The 18,226-nt window shown below is 46.5% G+C and overlaps 2 protein-coding genes across 13 annotated transcripts in view; both read right to left on the bottom strand.

The window, feature by feature from the left end:
* HNRNPM (heterogeneous nuclear ribonucleoprotein M) overlaps positions 1-18,226 on the bottom strand; it is a 175,560-nt gene that overhangs the window by 152,209 nt on the left and 5,125 nt on the right. The gene's annotated exons all lie outside the window — the stretch shown is intronic.
* CERS4 (ceramide synthase 4) overlaps positions 15,158-18,226 on the bottom strand; it is a 31,935-nt gene continuing 28,866 nt past the window's right edge. For all 5 annotated transcript variants that reach the window (XM_082837100.1, XM_082837098.1, XM_082837099.1 and 2 more), the window contains 2 exons: positions 17,242-17,398; positions 15,158-16,961 (listed from right to left, as the gene is read on the bottom strand). In XM_082837100.1, coding sequence (XP_082693226.1) covers positions 16,785-16,961; positions 17,242-17,398 — 334 coding nt within the window. In that variant the 3' untranslated portion in view covers positions 15,158-16,784. The remainder of the gene's footprint in view (positions 16,962-17,241; positions 17,399-18,226) is intronic.

Genomic DNA, 18,226 nt, shown 5'->3' with positions numbered 1-18,226 from the left:
GGTCGAACCTGTGTCCCCTGCATTGACAGACGGATTCTTAACTACTGCACCAGCAGGGAAGTCCCCAGATTCTTTTCCATTATAGGTTAGTATGAGATATTGAATACAGTTCCCTGTGCTCTACAGTAGGTCCTTGTTGTTTAAGAAGATCCCTCCTGGGAGTTCCCTGGTGGCCTAGTGGTTAGGATTTCAGGCTTTCACTGCTGGGCCCGAGTTCAATCTTGAAACCTTCTGGCTTAAGTTAGACTATGCATTTTGTTTTTGATTTTTACCAAATTGGTTTAGTAACAACAATTTGTAGGTCCAGTTTGTTCTGAAACAACACTTACGTTAATTTGTATTATTATTGATTCATTCTCCTTCAAAAAAAAAAAAAACTAGGGGAAAAAAGGATCTTTCTGATACTTTCTTCTACTGTCTTGTCACGGTCTGAAGTTTCTACTTTTATGCAGTTCTTTGGGTTAGATTATGAAAGGTTCTTCGTTTATTCAGGAGATACTTGTTGTCCATAGATGTCCATAGTGGTCCAATCCTAACAGCCAAAAGGTGGAACCAACCCGTATGTCCATCAGTGGATGATGAATAAACACAATGCGGTAGGACCATAACGTGAGCTGTAATTCATCCCTAAAAGGAATACAGTTCTGACACACGCTGCACCGTGGACGCGTCTTGAAAACATTATGCTAAGTCAAAGAAACTAGGAGCAACACGTTACACAGTGTATGATTCCATTTATATGAAATATCGAGAATAGGTAAGTTCATAGAAACATAAAGGAGATTAGTGGTTGCACAGGGCTGGGGGATAGGCGGGGAAAGGAGGCGATGGCTAAAAGGATATGGGGTTTCTTTTGGTGGTCATGAGAATGCTCTCAGATTGACTCTGGTGAGGGCTTCACATTATCTGGGAGTATACTAAAAAGCATTGAATTGCACATTTTAAGTGGGTGAATTTTATGATATGTGTGTACATTTTTATGGGTGCTGAATTTTGTCCCCTCCAGATTTATGTGTCAAAGCCCTAACCATCAATACCTCAAAAAGTGACTATAGTAGGAGACAGGACCTTTAGAGAGGTGATTAAATGGAAACGAAGCCATTCAGGTGGGCCCTGATCCAATCTGACTGGTGTCCTTATAAGCAGGGGACATTTGCGCACTCTGACACCAGGGATGCAGGCCCAGAGGCCAGACCATATGAGGACTCAGGGCAAGCCAAGGAGAGGGGCCTCAAAAGAAAGCAGCCCTGCGGACACCTTGATCTTGGGCTTCCAGGCTGCAGAACTGTGAGGAAAAAAAAGTTTCTGTTGTTTAAGCCCCCGCCCGCCCGCCCCACCCCATTCTGTATTATTTTGGTAGGGCAACCCTAACTGAATAAAACGTGTATTATATCTCACGTTTAAAAAGACATTTGTTTGGGGCTTCCTTGGTGGCGCAATGGTTGGGAGGCCGCCTGCCGATGCAGGGGACACGGGTTCGTGACCCGGTCCGGGAAGATCCCACATGCCGCGGAGCGGCTGGGCCCTTGAGCCATGGCCGCTGAGCCTGCGCGTCCGGAGCCTGTGCTCCGCAGCGGGAGAGGCCACAACAGTGAGAGGCCCGCGTACCGCAAAAAAAAAAAAAAGAAAAAAAAAAAGACATTTGTTTGTAAAATAGATACCTAGTGAGAAGCAGCTGCATGACACAGGGAGATCAGCTCCGTAAGTTGCGACCACCTAGAGGGGTGGGATAAGGAGGGTGGGAGGGAGACGCAAGAGGGAGGGGATATGTGGATATACGTATGCATATAGCTGATTCACTTTGTTATACAGCAGGAGCTAACACAGCATTGTAAAGCAATTATACTCCAACAAAGATGTTTATAAAAAAAAAGGACATTTGTTGGGGAATTTCCTGGCGGTCCAATGGTTAGGACTCTGCCCCTCCACGGCAGAGGGCCCGGGTTCCATCCTTGGTGAGGGAACTAAGATCCCAAAAGCAGCGCACGTGAGAAAAAGAAATTGTGGAATAGTGCTAGGTATTAGGCACTGTTCTAGGCACTCAGGATATAGCAATAAATAAAAAAGAGTCCCCCAAAGTGGGGGCTGTGTTTCTGATTATAGTGGGGGGGGGACAGTATACGGTGGGAAGGCACAGAGATGGGAGCCTGGGGGTGACTACAGAGAGGAGGCGATCACCCTGGTCCAGGGAGGGCATGATGGGGCTCTCGCGGGGTAGGGCCGTGCAGGTGGTGAGAAGTGGTCGGATTCTGTATCTGTTTCGAAGGAAAAGCCGACGGAGCTGCAGGATTGGGTGGCGCATCCGATGTGGCCGTGAGAAAGAGGAAACGAGCGCGCCTCCCAGGTATCCGGGCTGAGCTGCGGAAGGATGGAGCCTACCGTGATGGGGAGGACGGTGGGGGCCGGCCGAGGGTGGAGGGGGCGACCCCTGGGAGCTAAGTTTGGACCTGCGAGGCCCCCACGTGGAGAGACCGGGAAGGCGCCTGGCCCTACTGTCTGGGTTGGAGAGATGAATTTCAGAGTTGTCCCAGTGGGTGGCCGTGGTTTGGAAAGGAGGAGGGAGTGTGGCTGATACCTAGAGGTTTCTGGGGGGTGAGGAAGAATCAGGAAAGAAGGAGCGACCATAGAGGTGGCAAGAGAAACCAGGAGAGTTCAGAACAGAGTGAATCAAGCAAAAGTCTGCCATCCCGTCACAGGCTGCGATGCGTTAGGTAAAACCGGACGTAGAGGGAGACCGTGGGGTTTAATAACGTGGAGGTCATTGGTGACAACGGCAAAAACAGTTCCACCGGTTGAAGATAAAACGTGAAGGAGAAAGGGTGTATGGATGACTTTTTCTACAGTTTTGCTTGGGGGGGGGGGTTGGGTTGGGCAGAGGCAGAGACTTAGGGCAGAGGCCAGACGGGGAGGGTGCTCAGAGTCTTTTTTTCCCTTTAAAGTGGAAGATGCCCATGAGAATGGCTATAATTAGAGAGAGAGAGAGAGAGAGAGAGAGAGAGAGAGAGAGAAGCAAAACCAGAAAATAAGTAATGGCGAGGGTGCAGCGAAATTGGAACCCTTGTACATTGCTGGTGGGAATGTAAAATGATGCAGCCTCTGTGGAAAAGAGTTTGGCGTTTCCTCAAAAGTTAAACACAGAATTACCATATGGCCCAGAATTCCACTCCTAGGAATGTACCCGAAAGAACTGAAAGCAGGTATTCAGACAAATACTTGTACATGCATGTTCATAGCAGTGTTATTCACACTACCCAAAACATAGGAACAGCCCACGTGTCCATCCATGGATGAATGGATACACAAAATGTGGTCCAACCAGACAATGGAATATTATCCAGTCATAAGAACGAAGGAATTTCTGACACACACTACAGCGTGGTTGAGCCTTGAATACATATGCCAAGTGAAAGAAGCCAGACAGAAAAAGTCAGAGCGTATGAGTCCCTTTAGTGTGTGAAATGTCCAGAATAGATAAATCCATAGAGACAGAAAGTAGATCAATGGTTGCCAGGGGCTGGGGGAGCAGGCAAATGGGAAGCAACAGCTCAATGAGTAAGTGGTGAGGAAAAAAACTAAAAAGAAAAAACTTTATATTTCGGATCCGTTTTAGGTTCACAGAAAAATGAAGAGGAAGGTACAGAGACTTCCCCTATATTCCCTGCCCCCATACATGCATAGCCTCCCTCATTATAAATATAACATCCCCCACCAGAGTGGTACCTTCGTTAAAACTGATGAACCTACAATGACATGTCATTATCACCCGAAGTCCATAGTTTACCTTCAAGTCCACTCTTGTTGTTGTACATTCTGTGGGTTTGGACAAATGTATAATGACATGTATCTACCATTATAGTATCATACAGAGCATTTTCACTGCCCTAAAAATCCTCTATGCTCTGCCTCTTCATCCCTCCCTCCCCTCTGATCTCTGGAAACCACTGATCTTGTTACCCTTTCCATATGTTTGTTTTTTCCAGAATGTCATAGCGATGGAATCATGCAGTATGGAGTCTTTTCAGATTGGCTTCTTTCTTTTCTTTTTTAATATTTATTATTTTTTTATTTGTTTGTTTTGGCTACAGACTTCTTAGTTGCGGCATGCGGACTCTTAGGTGCAGCATGCGGGCTCTAGTTCACCGAGCAGGGATTGAACCTGGGTCCCCTTCATCGGGACCACGGAATCTTAACCACTGGACCACGAGGGAAGTCCCAGATTGGCTTCTTTCACTTAGTCATGTGCATTTAAGGTTCCTCCATGTCTCTTCATGGCTTGATAGCTTGTTTCTTTTTAGTAGTGAATAACGTTCCATCGTTTGGAGGTACCACAGTTTGTCCACTCACGTGCTAAAGGACATCTTGGTTGCTTCCAAGTTTGGGCAATTATGAATTCATGCATATGCAGGTTTTTGTGTGGACATAAGTTTTCAACCCCTTTGGGTAAGGACCAAGGAGTGCTATTGCTGGATCATATGGTGAGAGTATGTTTAGTTTTTTAAGAAGCCGCCAAACTGCCTTCCAGAGTGGCTGGACCGTTTTGCATTCCCACCAGCAGTGAACGAGAGTTCCTGTTGCTCCACATCCTCGCCAGCAATTGGTGTCATCGGTTTTCTCGGTTTTGGCCATTCTCATAGGTGTGTACTGTTTTCTCACGGTTGTTTTAATTTGCAGTTCCCCGATGATACATGCGGAGCCTTTTTTCATGTGCTTATTTGCACTGTGAGTATGTTTCGGAACTAGATATTGGCAGTGGTTGCACAGCTTTATGAATGTACTAAGTGCACTGAAATTTTATTTTATTTTTTAAAGGTATTTATTTATTTACTTGACTGCGTCAGGTGTTAGTTGCAGCATGTGGGATCTTTGTTGCTGCATCTGGGATCTTTCTTTGCAGTGTGTGGCCTCCTCTCTAGTTGTGGCGTGCGGGCTCCAAAGTGTGCGGGCTCAGTAGTTGCAGTGCACAGGCTCTCTAGTTGTGGCGCTCTAGAGCACGCAGGTTTAGTTGCCCCACGGCATGTGGGATCTTAGTTCCCCGACCGGGGATCAAACCTCCTGCATCCCCTGCATTGGAAGGTGGATTCTTTTTTTTGCGGTACGCGGGCATCTCACTGTTGTGGCCTCTCCCGCTGCGGAGCACAGGCTCCGGACGCGCAGGCTCAGCGGCCATGGCTCACGGGCCCAGCCGCTCCGCGGCATGTGGGATCTTCCCGGACCAGGTCTCGAACCCGCGTCTCCTGCATCGGCAGGCGGACTCTCAACCACTGCGCCACCAGGGAAGCCCGGAAGGTGGATTCTTAACCACATTTATGTTATGTCGATTTCATCTCAATAATAAAACAAAACAAAAAGGTGGGAAATGAATCAGCATCTTTGTATGTCTGTGGGTATAATCAGAGGGTATAATCAGAGGGTATAATCAGAGGGAAGACTGTTCAGGTGGCTCCTTAAATAGGCAGGTAGGGTGGGAGCTGGTGGAGATGGCCTAGGTTTGCCTGGGATCAGGGCAAATTGTTTACTCACAGCAGCAGGAAGGAGAGCTGGGCGGGTGCGTGGATCTGGATGCAGGTCTGCAGTTTGGAAGGGGGTGGTGGCTTTGGAAGTTATTTTTCTCCTGCTGGTTTCTATTGTCTCAGTGATACTGTCTGTTCTGACAAAATTGTTGGTAAACGGGAATGATGTCAGTATAAGGAGGAAATAGCAGTGGATTCTGAGCATGTTTTTTCAGCCCCTTGACGAACACAGGAAGCCACCAGTAGGTGGCGCTGTCTCCCTGCGCTTGATGCTGATCCAGCCGTGGGTTTCCTTTTTTTTTTTTTTAAACTATTTAAAAAAAATAAATTTATGTATTTATTTATTTATTTTTGGTTAGGTCTTTGTTGCTGCACGTGGGCTTTCTCTAGTTGCGACGAGCAGGGGCTACTCTTCGTTGCGGTGCGCGGGCTTCTCATTGCGGTGGCTTCTCGTTGCGGAGCACGGGCTCTAGGCGCGTGGGCTTCAGTAGTCGTGGCTCGCGGGTTCAGTAGTTGTGCCTCCCAGAATCTAGAGCGCAGGCTCAGTAGTTGTGGCGCACGCGCTTAGTTGCTCCGCGGCATGTGGGATCTTCCCGGACCAGGGCTCGAACCCGTGGCCCCTGCACTGGCAGGCGGATTCTTGACCACTGCGCCACCGGGGAAGCCCCAAGACCACGTGCTTATTTTGCTCTTCTTCCCAGCCTTTCTGCGTTCGCTTTTGCCTCAACCCTTCCTCGCTCTCTTTTCCATTCAGCAACCTTCTCCTTCTCCTTTGTACGTTTTTAATTGTAAAATATATATAACACAAAATTTACCACTTTGGCCATTTTTAAGTGCACAATTCAGTGGTATTAAGTACATTCATCTCGTGCAACCATCACCATCAATCATCTTCCGAACTCCTTTCATCTTGCAAAACTGAAACTCTGTCCCCGTTAAACTCTAACTCCCCATCCCCCTCCCCCAGCCCCTGGCACCCCTCATTCTATGTTCTGTCTCTATGGATTTGACTCCTCTGGGGACCTCACATAAATGGAGTCATACAGTATTTGTCCTTTTGTGACTGGCTTCTTTCATTCAGCATAATGTCCTCAGGGTTCATCCATGTTGTAGCACATGTCAGAATTTCTGAATTTTTTAAAAAGGCGAATTTCTATATTTCTTGATGCTTATTAGAAATGTAACAGTTAAAAATGTAACTGTTAAACCCTGCAAGTGTTTTTCTTAAGCTCCTTTCTGCTTTTGTTAATGCTCTGCTTCCAGGATTGCAAGGAGGTTGAGCGGGTTGTCCCAGCCCTCTGCCTGCATGAGCCATAGCGCTCTCAGGTCTGAGTTCCTAGAACACACATATGACGCTGCGGCAAAAACAAGCGCCTATGTCAGAAGCAAGTCCATCTGCTGACAGAGATCAGTTACCTTGGTTTTCTGAGACTGACTCATCTATGCTCTTCTGGCCAAATTGTCCTTGGTCATGATGTAATTTTCTCCCAACACTGCGAGATTTGAGTAGGAGTATTTTTTTTTTAATTTTTATTGAAGTATAACATTGATTTACAATGTGTTAGTTTCACACTTGCTGTACAGCAAAGTGATTCATATATATATATGTATATATATATATATTTCCCGTTCTTAACCATAAGTTTGTTTTCTATGTCTGTGAGTCTATTTCTGTTTTATAAATAAATTCATTTGTATCTTTTTATTTTTGGTTGGCATGTGGAGCTTCCCATGACCAGGGATCAAACCTGTGTCCCCTGCAGTGGAAGCATGGGGTCTTAACCATTGGACCACCAGAGAAGTCCTGTATCATTTTTTTAGATTCCACATATGCGTGATATCATATGATATTTGTCTTTGTCTGACTTACTTCACTTAGTGTGATAATCCCTACATCCATCCATGTTGCTACAAACGGCATTATTTCATTCTTTTTTATGGCTGAGTAATATTCCATTGCATATATGTACCACATCTTCCTTGTCCATTCATCTGTTGATGGACATTTAGTTTGCTTCCATATCTTGTGGGTAGCAGTATTTTATTTAGGATTTTTGCTTCTATGGTCATCACTGAAAATTGGTCAGAATTTTCCTACCTTGTTCCCTATTCTTATCTGTTTTTGTTTTCACTGAGGTGAAATTCACATCAACAAAATTAACCTTTTGAAAGCCAACAATTCAGGGGCATTTAGTGAACTCACAATGTTGTGTACTCACAACCACCACCTCTGTCTAGTTCCAAAACATTTCCATGGTCCCAAAAGGAAACCCGGTACTCAAACATACGCTCCCATTCCTTCTCCTCCCCCTCTGCCTGGTAACCACCAATCTGCTTTCTGTCTCTGTAGATTTACCTATTCTGGCTATTGTATATAAACAGAATCATACAATATGTAACCTTTTATGTCTGGCTTCTTCTTTCACTTAGCATAACGTTTTCGAGGTTCATCCATGTTGTAGCCCTATCTGGTTTTGGTTTGTAGCCTATATCATCCTCTTAAGAGAAGTTGGGTATTCTGCTCTACCCCCCACCTTTTTTTTTTTAATTCTTGGTATCAATCTGAATAAGATGGGAATTATCCGCTACTTGTAATGGCGATAAAACTTGATTGTAAAATCCTCTAAGTTTTGTGTGTTAGGTAGAGGGAGTTTCCCCCCCCCCCCATTATTTCCAACTCATTAACATTTATGGGTCTAGTCAAGTTTTCTGATTCTTCTTGGTACAGGTTTTGCATCTTATATTTCCCCATAAATGAATTCATTTCATCTTGATTTTCAAATTTATCAGCCTATAGTTCATATAGTTTTTTAAAATCGCCTTCACCCATTTTGCCTGCCCCATGCCCTGCCCTGCCTCTGGCACCCACCAATCTGTTCTTTCTATCTATGAGTTTGGTTTTTTTTTTAGATTCCACATGTAAGTGAGATCATACAGTATTTGTCTTTCTCGGTCTGACTTAATCTCACTTAGCATAATGCCCTTAAGGTCTATCCATGTTGTTGTAAATGGCAGAATTTCCTTTTTATGGCTGAGTAATACTCCATTGTATATATACCACATCTTCTTCGTTTTTAAAATTAATTTATTTGGTTGCTCTGGGTCTTAGTTGCAGCAGGCAGGATCCTTAGTTGTGGCTTGCAGGCTCCTTAGTTGCGGCACATGGGCTCCTTAGTTGTGGCATGCAAACTCTTAGTTGCGGCATACATGTGGGATCTAGTTCTCTGACCAGGGATCTAACCCGGGCCCCCTGCATTGGGAGTGCAGAGTCTTAACCACTGCACCACCAGGGAAGTCCCCTATACCACGTCTTCTTTATCCATTCGTCTGTCAGTGGACATTTAGATTGTTTCCATATCTTGGCTGTCGTAAATAATGCTGCTATGAACATGAGGGGTGCCTATATCGTTTCAAGATAGTGATTTTGTTTCCTTCAGATAAGAACCCAGAAGTGGAATTGCTGGATCATACGGTAGTCATATTTTTAATTTTGGGGGGAACCTCTGTACTGTTTTCCGTAGTAGCTGCACCAATTTACATTCCCACCAACTACGGTTCCATTTTCTCTACATCCTCACCGACACTTGTCATCCCTTGTCTTTTTGACGTATAGTTATTCTTAACCTTCCCATATATATTTTTACAACTCTCCTCATTTCCTCCTTGCTCATTCTCTTTAGGGGTTTATCTTATTAATGTTCCCAAGGAGCCAGAGTTTGGTTTTATTCTGGCCACTTTTGTTCCTTTACCCTCTGTTTTGTTGATTTCTTTAATCTGTGTTACTTCCTTATTTTCTTGTGTCATTGGGTTTTCTCTATTGTGCACTTCCTAGGACTTCCCTGGCAGTCCAGTGTTAAGACTCTGCGCTCTCAATGCAGGGGTTACTGGTTCGATCCCTGGTTGGGGAACTAAGATCTCGCATGCCGCACGAACTGGCCAAAAAAAAAAAAAAAATTCTATTGTGCACTTCCTGATCTGGTGCCAGGTCACCTCTCCTGCTGAGCGCAGCCTCCCTCCTTGGGACTGCCTGGCTGGGTACCTGTTGTCTGGTCAGTAGGTCCTGGCCAGGCTGATGGACTCTCAGTCCTGGGTTGTGAATCTAGGGTCTGCACAGGTGAGGCCAGGTTTTGCAGGGCCAGCTGGTGGGGAAGGGCTGGGGGCTTGAAGACATAGGCAATGGATGTTGCATCCCATAGTTGAAGAGGAGGTGGGGGCAATCTGAGAAGGCTTCCTGGAGGAGGAAGCCTTGCCTCGGTTGAGAGATTGAGTGGATGTGGGTCTTGAATGGTGAACTTTCAGCACCTCGGAGAAGGCTCGCGGGCCCTCCATATAGGCCCCCAATAAAGATGCGCACAAACTTTCTATATAGAATAAAACATATCCTCTATAGACAAAGCACACATATCCTCTATAGACAAACACACACGTGGTAATATGCATGAGCCCACAGGACACGTGAGGACACACAGGACAGCATGCCTAAGTCTCCACTAGAATGTGGAGAAAAACATATGAAGGCACATGCTGGGGAACAAACATCAGCACTTGCAGGATGTAACCAGCGTGGGCCTCAGTGAATGGAAATTACCAAAATTCCTATGTCAGACTGAGGGACTAGTGGTCTAAGAGCACCTGGCACTAGATGGACAGGACACCTTCAGGTCAGGCAAGATCCAGGAGTGCTGTATCAGAGGTGGGTGAACAGAGAAAAGACCAGATGTCCTAACCTTGTTTCTCTCTGGGAGGGTGGCTGGAATTTCACCATCATGTTTCAGGAAGCAGAGGTGCTCACCGCCTTGGGCGAGGTGGGCGAGGCTGAAGGTGCTGAGGGTGTCTGCGTGTCTTAGAGAAAGGGGGAGCCCACTGGCACAGGAAGGAGAACTGGCTGGAGGCAGGGGGCAGCACTAGAGGGAATATTCCTTGTGAGGGGACACAGGACTGTCTGGATCTGTGAGAAGCCCTGGATCCCTGTTCACCAGCTTGTCCTAGGGGAGTCCAGGCTGGTCCTTCCCCTCTGTTCCTGCAGCTGCAACACTACTTCCATGCTTCAGTTTCCCCTTGGATGTACCTGGGTTCCTCTTAGTGGTCTGAGGGCTTTGAGCTTCCACTGGAGGCTCTCAGAGACCTCAGCTCCACCCAGCAGGCTCCACACAGCCCTGGCCTCCACGCATGAGCTAAAACCTCTCCTGGGACACAGGTGGCCAGATCGAGTACCCTGGTGGGACACTGCATATTCACCTAGGATGTGACAAGAGTGTGTGTCCGAAGAGGGTTGACTTCTGTTGATCAGGATGCAAAGTCACACAAGACGTAGAGCCTGAGGAATTGTTCCAGATTAAATGAAACTGAAGAGAGAGTTGATGAGACAAATTATAACTAAGTGCACCATGTGACCCTGGGTTGCATCCTATACAGCATATGAGTGGGTCAATGGAAAAATCTGATGGTCTGCATATTGGATAATAGTACTGTAACAGCTCTAACTTTCCTTCTTTGGTAACTCTACTGTAGTTATGTAAGGAAATGTCCTTTTTTTCAGGAAACACACACTGACTGTTTAGGGGCAAAGGAGCATCATGTCTGTAAGTTACTCTCTCAGAAAAAAGTATGTGTGTATGTGTGTGTGTGTGTGTATATATATATATATATATATATATATATATATATATATATACACATATGAATGGGACGGGAGGAGCAGGAGAGCAGGAGGAGGAGGAAGAGGAGGAGATGATGGAGGAGATGGAGATGATGATGATGGAGATAGAGATGATGGAGTTGGAGATAATAGAGATGATGGGGATAATGGAGATGTGGTGAGATGTTAACCTTAGAGAAATTTGAATGAAGAGTATGTGGGACTTTTTCTTTTTTTAATTGGGGTATAGTTGTTTTACAATGTTGTGTTAGTTTCTACTGTACAGCGAAGTGAAGTAGAGTTCCCTGTGCTATACAGCAGGTTCTCATTAGTTATCTATTTTATACATATTAGTGTATATATGTCAATCCCAATCTCCCAGTTCATCCCACCCACCCCTCCCCGCCAGGACTTTTTTTATATTATCATCACAACTTTTCTGTGTCTGAAATTATTTCAAAATAAAAACAATTAAACAAAAACAGGTAAAGTTGCACAGAGCCTATATGTCCAACCCAGAGCTCTGGGAGCTGATGCCTGGGTACTGGACAGTGGAGAGGGCTTAAGGAATATGAAGACTTTTTAAGGGGAGAACATGAGAGATCTTGTTTGTCTGAAAATGTCATTATTGCACCCTTATCCTAACGTGGTAGTTTAGCTGGGTATGGAATTTTCAGTTCTGAGATATTTATACTGTGGGCTCTGAGGATTCGCTTCTATTGTCAGGCATCTGTTGTACAGATTAAAAATTGTGCTCTCCAACTGCTCATCTCCTGTAGAAAAGCTGTCTTTTTCCTCTGGTAGATTTGGGGTTTTGTTCTTTATCCTTAATGGCTTGGAACTTCATCTCAGTTAAGTTTCAGTGTGGAATTTTTAAGGAATTCACTTCGTTTGGCTCACAGTGGGCTCTTTCAATCTGGGGGCTCATGAATTTCTTCAGTTTTGGGAATGTTCCAGCCTTCCTTCCTTCCTTTCTTTCAAATAATCCTTTCTATTTCAGTTTCTTAATTCTTTTTACTACTTTTAGACATGTTGGTCTGTAGGGATCTATATTCCATGTGGTTTAAAGAAGAAGAGAATTTCTTCTTTATGCTGCTTTGAGAGAGAAGTTCTCTCTTTACTCTGCTTTGAGAGAGATACTCCTTAGCTATCTTCCATCCCGGAAGATAAAATTCTTATTTTTCCTCTACTTTTTTTTTTTTTTTTTTTTGCGGTACGCGAGCCTCTCACTGTTGTGGCCTCTCCCGTTGCGTAGCACAGGCTCCGGACGCGCAGGCTCAGCGGCCATGGCTCATGGGCCCAGCCGCTCCGCGGCACGTGGGATCTTCCCGGACCGGGGCACGAACCCGTGTCCCCTGCATCGGCAGGCGGACTCTCAACCACTGCGCCACCAGGGAAGCCCTTTACTCTACTTTTGATTTACAGTGTTGTGTTAGTTTCAGGGGTACAACAAAGTGATTCAGTTATACGTATATTCAATACATATATCTATTCCTTTTCAAATTCTTTTTGTACTATTTTATAGGTTTAGGTATTCTGGACATTTCGTATAAAAGCAGTCATAAAATGTGTGACCTTTTGTCTGTCTGCTTTCACTTAACATAAAGTTCCTGAAGTTCATCCACGTTGTAGCATGTATCAGTATTTCCTTTTATGGTTGAATAATATTCCGTTTTGGGATATATCCCATTTTGTTTATCCATTCACCTACCGATGGACATTTGTGTTGTGTTGATCTTTTGGCTATTGTGAACAGTGCTGCTATGAACATTCATATACAAGTATTTGTTTGGGTCCCTGTTTTCAAGCCTTTGGGTATATACCTAGGAGTAGAATTGCTAGGTCAGATGATAAATCTGTTTAACTTTCCAACGAACTACCAAACAATGTTCCACAGTAATTAACCATTTTACATTCCAACCAACAACATGCAAGAATTGTTCTAATTTTTCCACAACCTCACCAACAGTGATTATTTTATTTTTTGCTATATTTGTGGTTATGGGTGTGAAGTGGTATCTTGTGGTTTTGATTTAGATTTCCTTAAGACACCTTTTCATGTGCTTATCGGCTGTATATCTTCTTTGGAGGAATGTCAATTGAAGTCCTTCGCCCATCTTTAAAATTTTTTTTTGTTGTTTTTAAGTGTTTATATATTCTAAGTGCTAGACCCTTTTCAGATATATGGTTTGCAAATAGTGTCTCCCATTCTGCTGCATGCATTTTTGCATATCCCTTTTAAGTTGTATTTATTTATTTATTTTAAATTTATTTCATTTATTTATTTTTGGCTGTGTTGGGTCTTCGTTGCCGCGCGGGCTTTCTCTAGTTGCGGCGAGTGGGGGCTACTCTTCATTGTGGTGTGTGGGCTTCTCATTGTGGTGGCTTCTCTTGTTGCAGAGCACGGGCTCTAGGCGGGTGGGCTTCAGTAGTTGTGGCACGTGGGCTTGATAGTTGTGGCTCGCGGGCTCTAGAGTGCAGGCTCAGTAGTTGTGGTGCACGGGCTTAGTTGCTGTGCAGCATGTGGGATCTTCCCAGACCAGGGATTGAACCCGTGTCCCCTGCATTGGCAGGTGGATTCCCAACCACTGCGCCACCAGGGAAGTCCCTTAAGTTGTATTTATTAACAATAAAATGAGTATCTGTCACTATACCTCACAACCTCAAAAGTTAGAACAGTGACAGTAATTTATATCTACCTGAGTGCCATCCCCCTCCCCAAGTCAAAGGTAACTTTGATAAGTTCTGAATTTTGTGTTTATGTTTTCTGTTTATTAAAGAAATAATTCTTCTAGATAGATGTGTATGCCTAAACAATACATCATCTTGTTTGAGTTGCTTTTGAACTTCATAGAATGGTCAACAATTTGACATGATGTTGAGTGGTTTTCCAAAATGATTGTAGCAATTTACACTCCCCCCTCCCCAGTAATATATGTGAGGTTATTGATTCCCATCTTCTCCAATACTTGCTTTGGCCAATTTATTATTTTTTAAAAATTATTATTATTATTTTTTGGCCACCCCACGTGGCATACGGGGTTCCTCGACCAGTGATCAAACCCGTGCCCCTTGCAGTGGAAGCGTGGAGTCCTAACCAGTGGACCTCCAGGGAATTCCCTGGCCAGTTTATTTTTGCCAGTTGAATGGGCTTAAAGTGGTATCTCACCACCTTGCTTTGCATTTTCCTGATTATCACTGAGATTTGAGTATGTCTTCATACGTTTATTGGCCATAAGTATCTTCTCTTCTGTAAGTGTCCATGGTGGTTTTTGCTCCTATTTTTAGGTCGGTTGTCCTTCTACTGAGTTGTAGGTGTACTAGGAAGATGTAGACGTATTTTTAGGGATAAAGAGGATAGGGTGGTGGTGGTGGGAGGGGCGTGTTCCAGGACAGAGGCGTTTTCCCTGCAAATCTCACCGACAGAGGACGCTGTCACTCTGTATTTTTGCCGGGGATAGCCAGGGAGAATTGGCATTTCATTGTAGGTTTAATTTGCGCTTCGCTCAGATGGAGTGAGACTGAGCATCTTTTTATCTGCTTCCAAGCCATTCGCATCTCCCTCCTGTGGACCACCTGCTCATCTTTTCATCCCTCGCTCCTCCTCCTAGGATCTACTTCTCCCCCTCTTCACATTTCTTCTTTCACATTTCTGTCTGAGAACCCCTTCACACCTCGGTATTCTCCTCTTCTTTTCCCGTTTCTCTCTCTTCTTTCCTCTCCCTTTCTTCCCTCCAGGTCTCACCATCTTCTGACATCACATCCTCCAAGCTCCTAGTCTGCTCTCTCCCCTCTCATCTCCGGTGTCTCTCCAATGCCGCCTTTTCTTCCACCTCCCCCACTGTCCCTTCTCTTTTCCTGTTTGTTTCCTACTTCCCATGACATCTCAGCTCTTCTAATGGTTCCCTCCTCTCTCATCTTTCCAGTCCCTCTTTCCAGTGATTCTAACACCTGCCTCTTTTTAAAACATTTTTATTTTATTGAAGTATGGTTGAGTTACAATGTCGTGTTAATTTCTGTTGTACAGCCAAGTGATTCAGTTATACATACATATACATTCTTTTTCATATTCTTTTCCATTATGGTTTATCACAGGATATTGAATACAGTTCCCTGTGCTATACAGTAGGACCTTGTTGTTTACCCATTCTATATAGAATAGCTTGCATCTGCCAATCCCAAACTCCTAATTTATCCCTCCCCCCACCTTTGGTAACGATAGGTTTGTTTTTCTATGTCTGTGGTCTCTTACTGTTTTGTAGATAAGTTCATGTCTATCCTTGTTTTTAGATTCTACATGTAAGTGATATTGTATGATATTTGTCTTTTTCTTAGTTACTTCACTTCGTATGATGACCTCTAGGTCCATCCACATGGCTGCAAATGGCATTATTCCTTCTTTTTTATGACTGAGTAACATTCCATTGTATATATGTGCCGCATCTTTATCCATTCATCTGTGGATGGACATTTAGGTTGTTTCCACGTCTTGGTATTGTGAATAGTGCTGCTATGAACATGGGGGGGGGGGTGCATGTATCTTTGAGTTATAGTCTTGTCCAGATATATGCCCAGGAGTGGGATTGCTGGATCACATGTAACACCTTCCTCTCCCTCCATCCTTGTTTCTCAGTGGAGACACAGCAGGGACCTTTCTCCTCTCTGCCATCTCTCCCCGCTCCCATCCTCTCCTCTGTTGAGAAGCACAGAAGGTGAGACCCGTCCCCCCACCCTTTCTCTCGCTTCTCCGACTCCTGTCTCTGGTGTTCCCCTGAAGGCAGCACATTCTGGCCCTGCATGGGACCTTGTGGCAGTGATTTCTGGGGTGTGTGTGGGGGGGCACCCTCCTGCAGAGCTCCTGAGGAGACAGTGAAATCAGCCGGCTGAACCCTTGGGAAGGCTGCAGGAAGTTGCCCTCCCACGAAGTCCTATTTCACTGTCTCCAGGGAGGTCCTGGGGACCCTGAGGACGGGGATCTGCCAGGCTTGAGCAGGGGCTGCAGGAACAGGTGTGAGTCTCCCCTTCGCCCTTCTGTTTGGACCTGTGTGACTTTGGGCAAAGGACTCCACCTGTCTGAGCCCAGCACCTGCTCATCTGTACGCAAGGTCTGTGAGTAGCTGACCAAGGGCTGCCCTGGGGTAGAAGGAGGTAGCTTGGCTGAGGCTCTGCTGGGAGTCGGGGACTCACCCCAGGGGGTCCCCACGCGCTGCTCACTGTCTGGGTCCCCTGGGGGTGGGCCTGTGTCTTGGGGTGGCAGTGAGTGCCCCATTGGTGAGGTATGTAAGTCCTGGCTGCCTTGGGGCCTCTGGGGATGGACGAGGAGCTGTGACAGGGACACAAGCTCTCAGGCAGAGAAGTTGGCTCCGGTCAAGTTTTATTGGACCCCCTTTCAGCCTGGGGCTCTTCACAGTTGCCGGGCTGCCTGTACCCCTCTCTCCCCCGGCCGCAGCTCTGTCCATTTGCCTGAGGGAAGGCGGGAGGGTGGGCAGAAGGAAGGGGCTGGAGACAGATCATCTGCCCCTGGGGTGGGGCCCTCCCTGTCTCCACAGAATCGGCCCAAGGGTCCCCAGTCCAGCCGCCCCACGAATCCGAGCTGCCGGGTGCTGGGGCAGCCCCTGTGGTCAGTCCTCGGCCGGCTACGTGGCTGGCGTGTGCCCGTTGGCCATCCGCCTGGCTGCCCGGCTCCGAGGGCCATCGGTGGGGGCTGCTCCGGGCCGGTGAGCCGCCCTGTTCTTCAGCTGCGGGTACTCCTGGGCTGCCTCCCCATCGCTGGAGTCCGACTCTTCCACGTCGCTGCGAACATCCTTCTCCATCTGGGGAACAGGGAGGAGGGAGGAGGCTCGGGGCGGTGCTGGGCTGGGCTGGGGGCTCCGGGCAGGCACAAGCTAGCCAACCCTGCCCGGCCCTACCTGGTCTTTCTTTTTCTTTCTTTTTAAAAGATTATTTTATATGTATTTACTTATTTATTTATTTTATTTATAAAAAGTTTTGGGCTACGTGCACGGCATGTGGGATCTTAGTTCCCCGACCAGGGATCGAACCCACACCCCCTGCATTGACAAGGTGGGGAGCCTTAACCATTGGACCGCCTACCTGGCCTTTCTTTATGAAGCTGTAGATCATGCGAAGGATAAGGCAAGACCAGAACACGTGCAGCAGCTGTAGCGTCATCAGAAGCACGTTGAAAAAGTAGTAGCCGAAGAAGGGGCCCGAGTTGGCAATGGACTCGTAGTACGTGGTATAGAGGATCCTACGGTGGGTGGGCAGGAGGGAGAGAGGCAGGGGTTCACTGGCTGCTGTTGCCCCCAGTCCTAGGAATCTCTAACTTGCGTGACCTTCCCTGCTCCAGAACCTTCTATAGCTCCCCATTACCCACCCCCAAAGAATGATACCTGTGCCCTTCAGCTGGGCATTTAAGTACCCCCCCCCCTCACCTGGTTATGTTAAATTCAAAGAATGAGCACGCTGGACAACTGGCCGGTCGTGACTGTAAACCCCAAGGGGGTGCTTAGTGTCCCAGCAGCTCTCCTGGGTGGTCCTTTCACACCTTCTCAGATCCCTCCCCCTTCCCTCCCACTACCACCTTCACCCAGATCAGCTGTAGGGTCATCAGTGACCCGCCTTGATCAGACAGCAGGCACCCAGCTGGCCTCCCTCCTCCTCATGTTCTTTCCTCACGTGCCTGCAGGGACCCACACTCCCATGCGCCCACTTCATGGCTTCTCCCTCTCCATCTCCTCTGCAGGCTCCCCCGACCTGCAAACATCAGGGGGCCCCAGGACTGGGCCTCTCTGTCCACACCTGGTCTTCGGTGACCCTGTCCAGTCTCGCGACTGCAAACACTGGACATGGACGTCTCTCCCAGAACCCCAGGCTGGTGTCGACTGCTTCCTCCACTTTTCGGTGGTGGTGCCTGAGGGGCATGTTGCAGACAGACCCCTCAAACCCGGCGCAGCCAGAGCTAAGCGCCTGATCCTCAAGCAGTAACTCTGAGCCCGTTCCCATCTCATGACCCTTGAGTCATCCCCGAGTCCACCCACTTCTCTCGAATGCATTGGTCGAGCCCCAACATTGCCCA

Source organism: Leucopleurus acutus (assembly GCF_964270905.1).
Source record: "Leucopleurus acutus genome assembly, chromosome: 3".
NCBI lineage: Eukaryota > Metazoa > Chordata > Mammalia > Artiodactyla > Delphinidae > Leucopleurus > Leucopleurus acutus.
The sequence above is the reverse complement of the archived record's forward strand: the minus strand, read 5'-3'. Positions and strand labels throughout refer to the sequence as shown.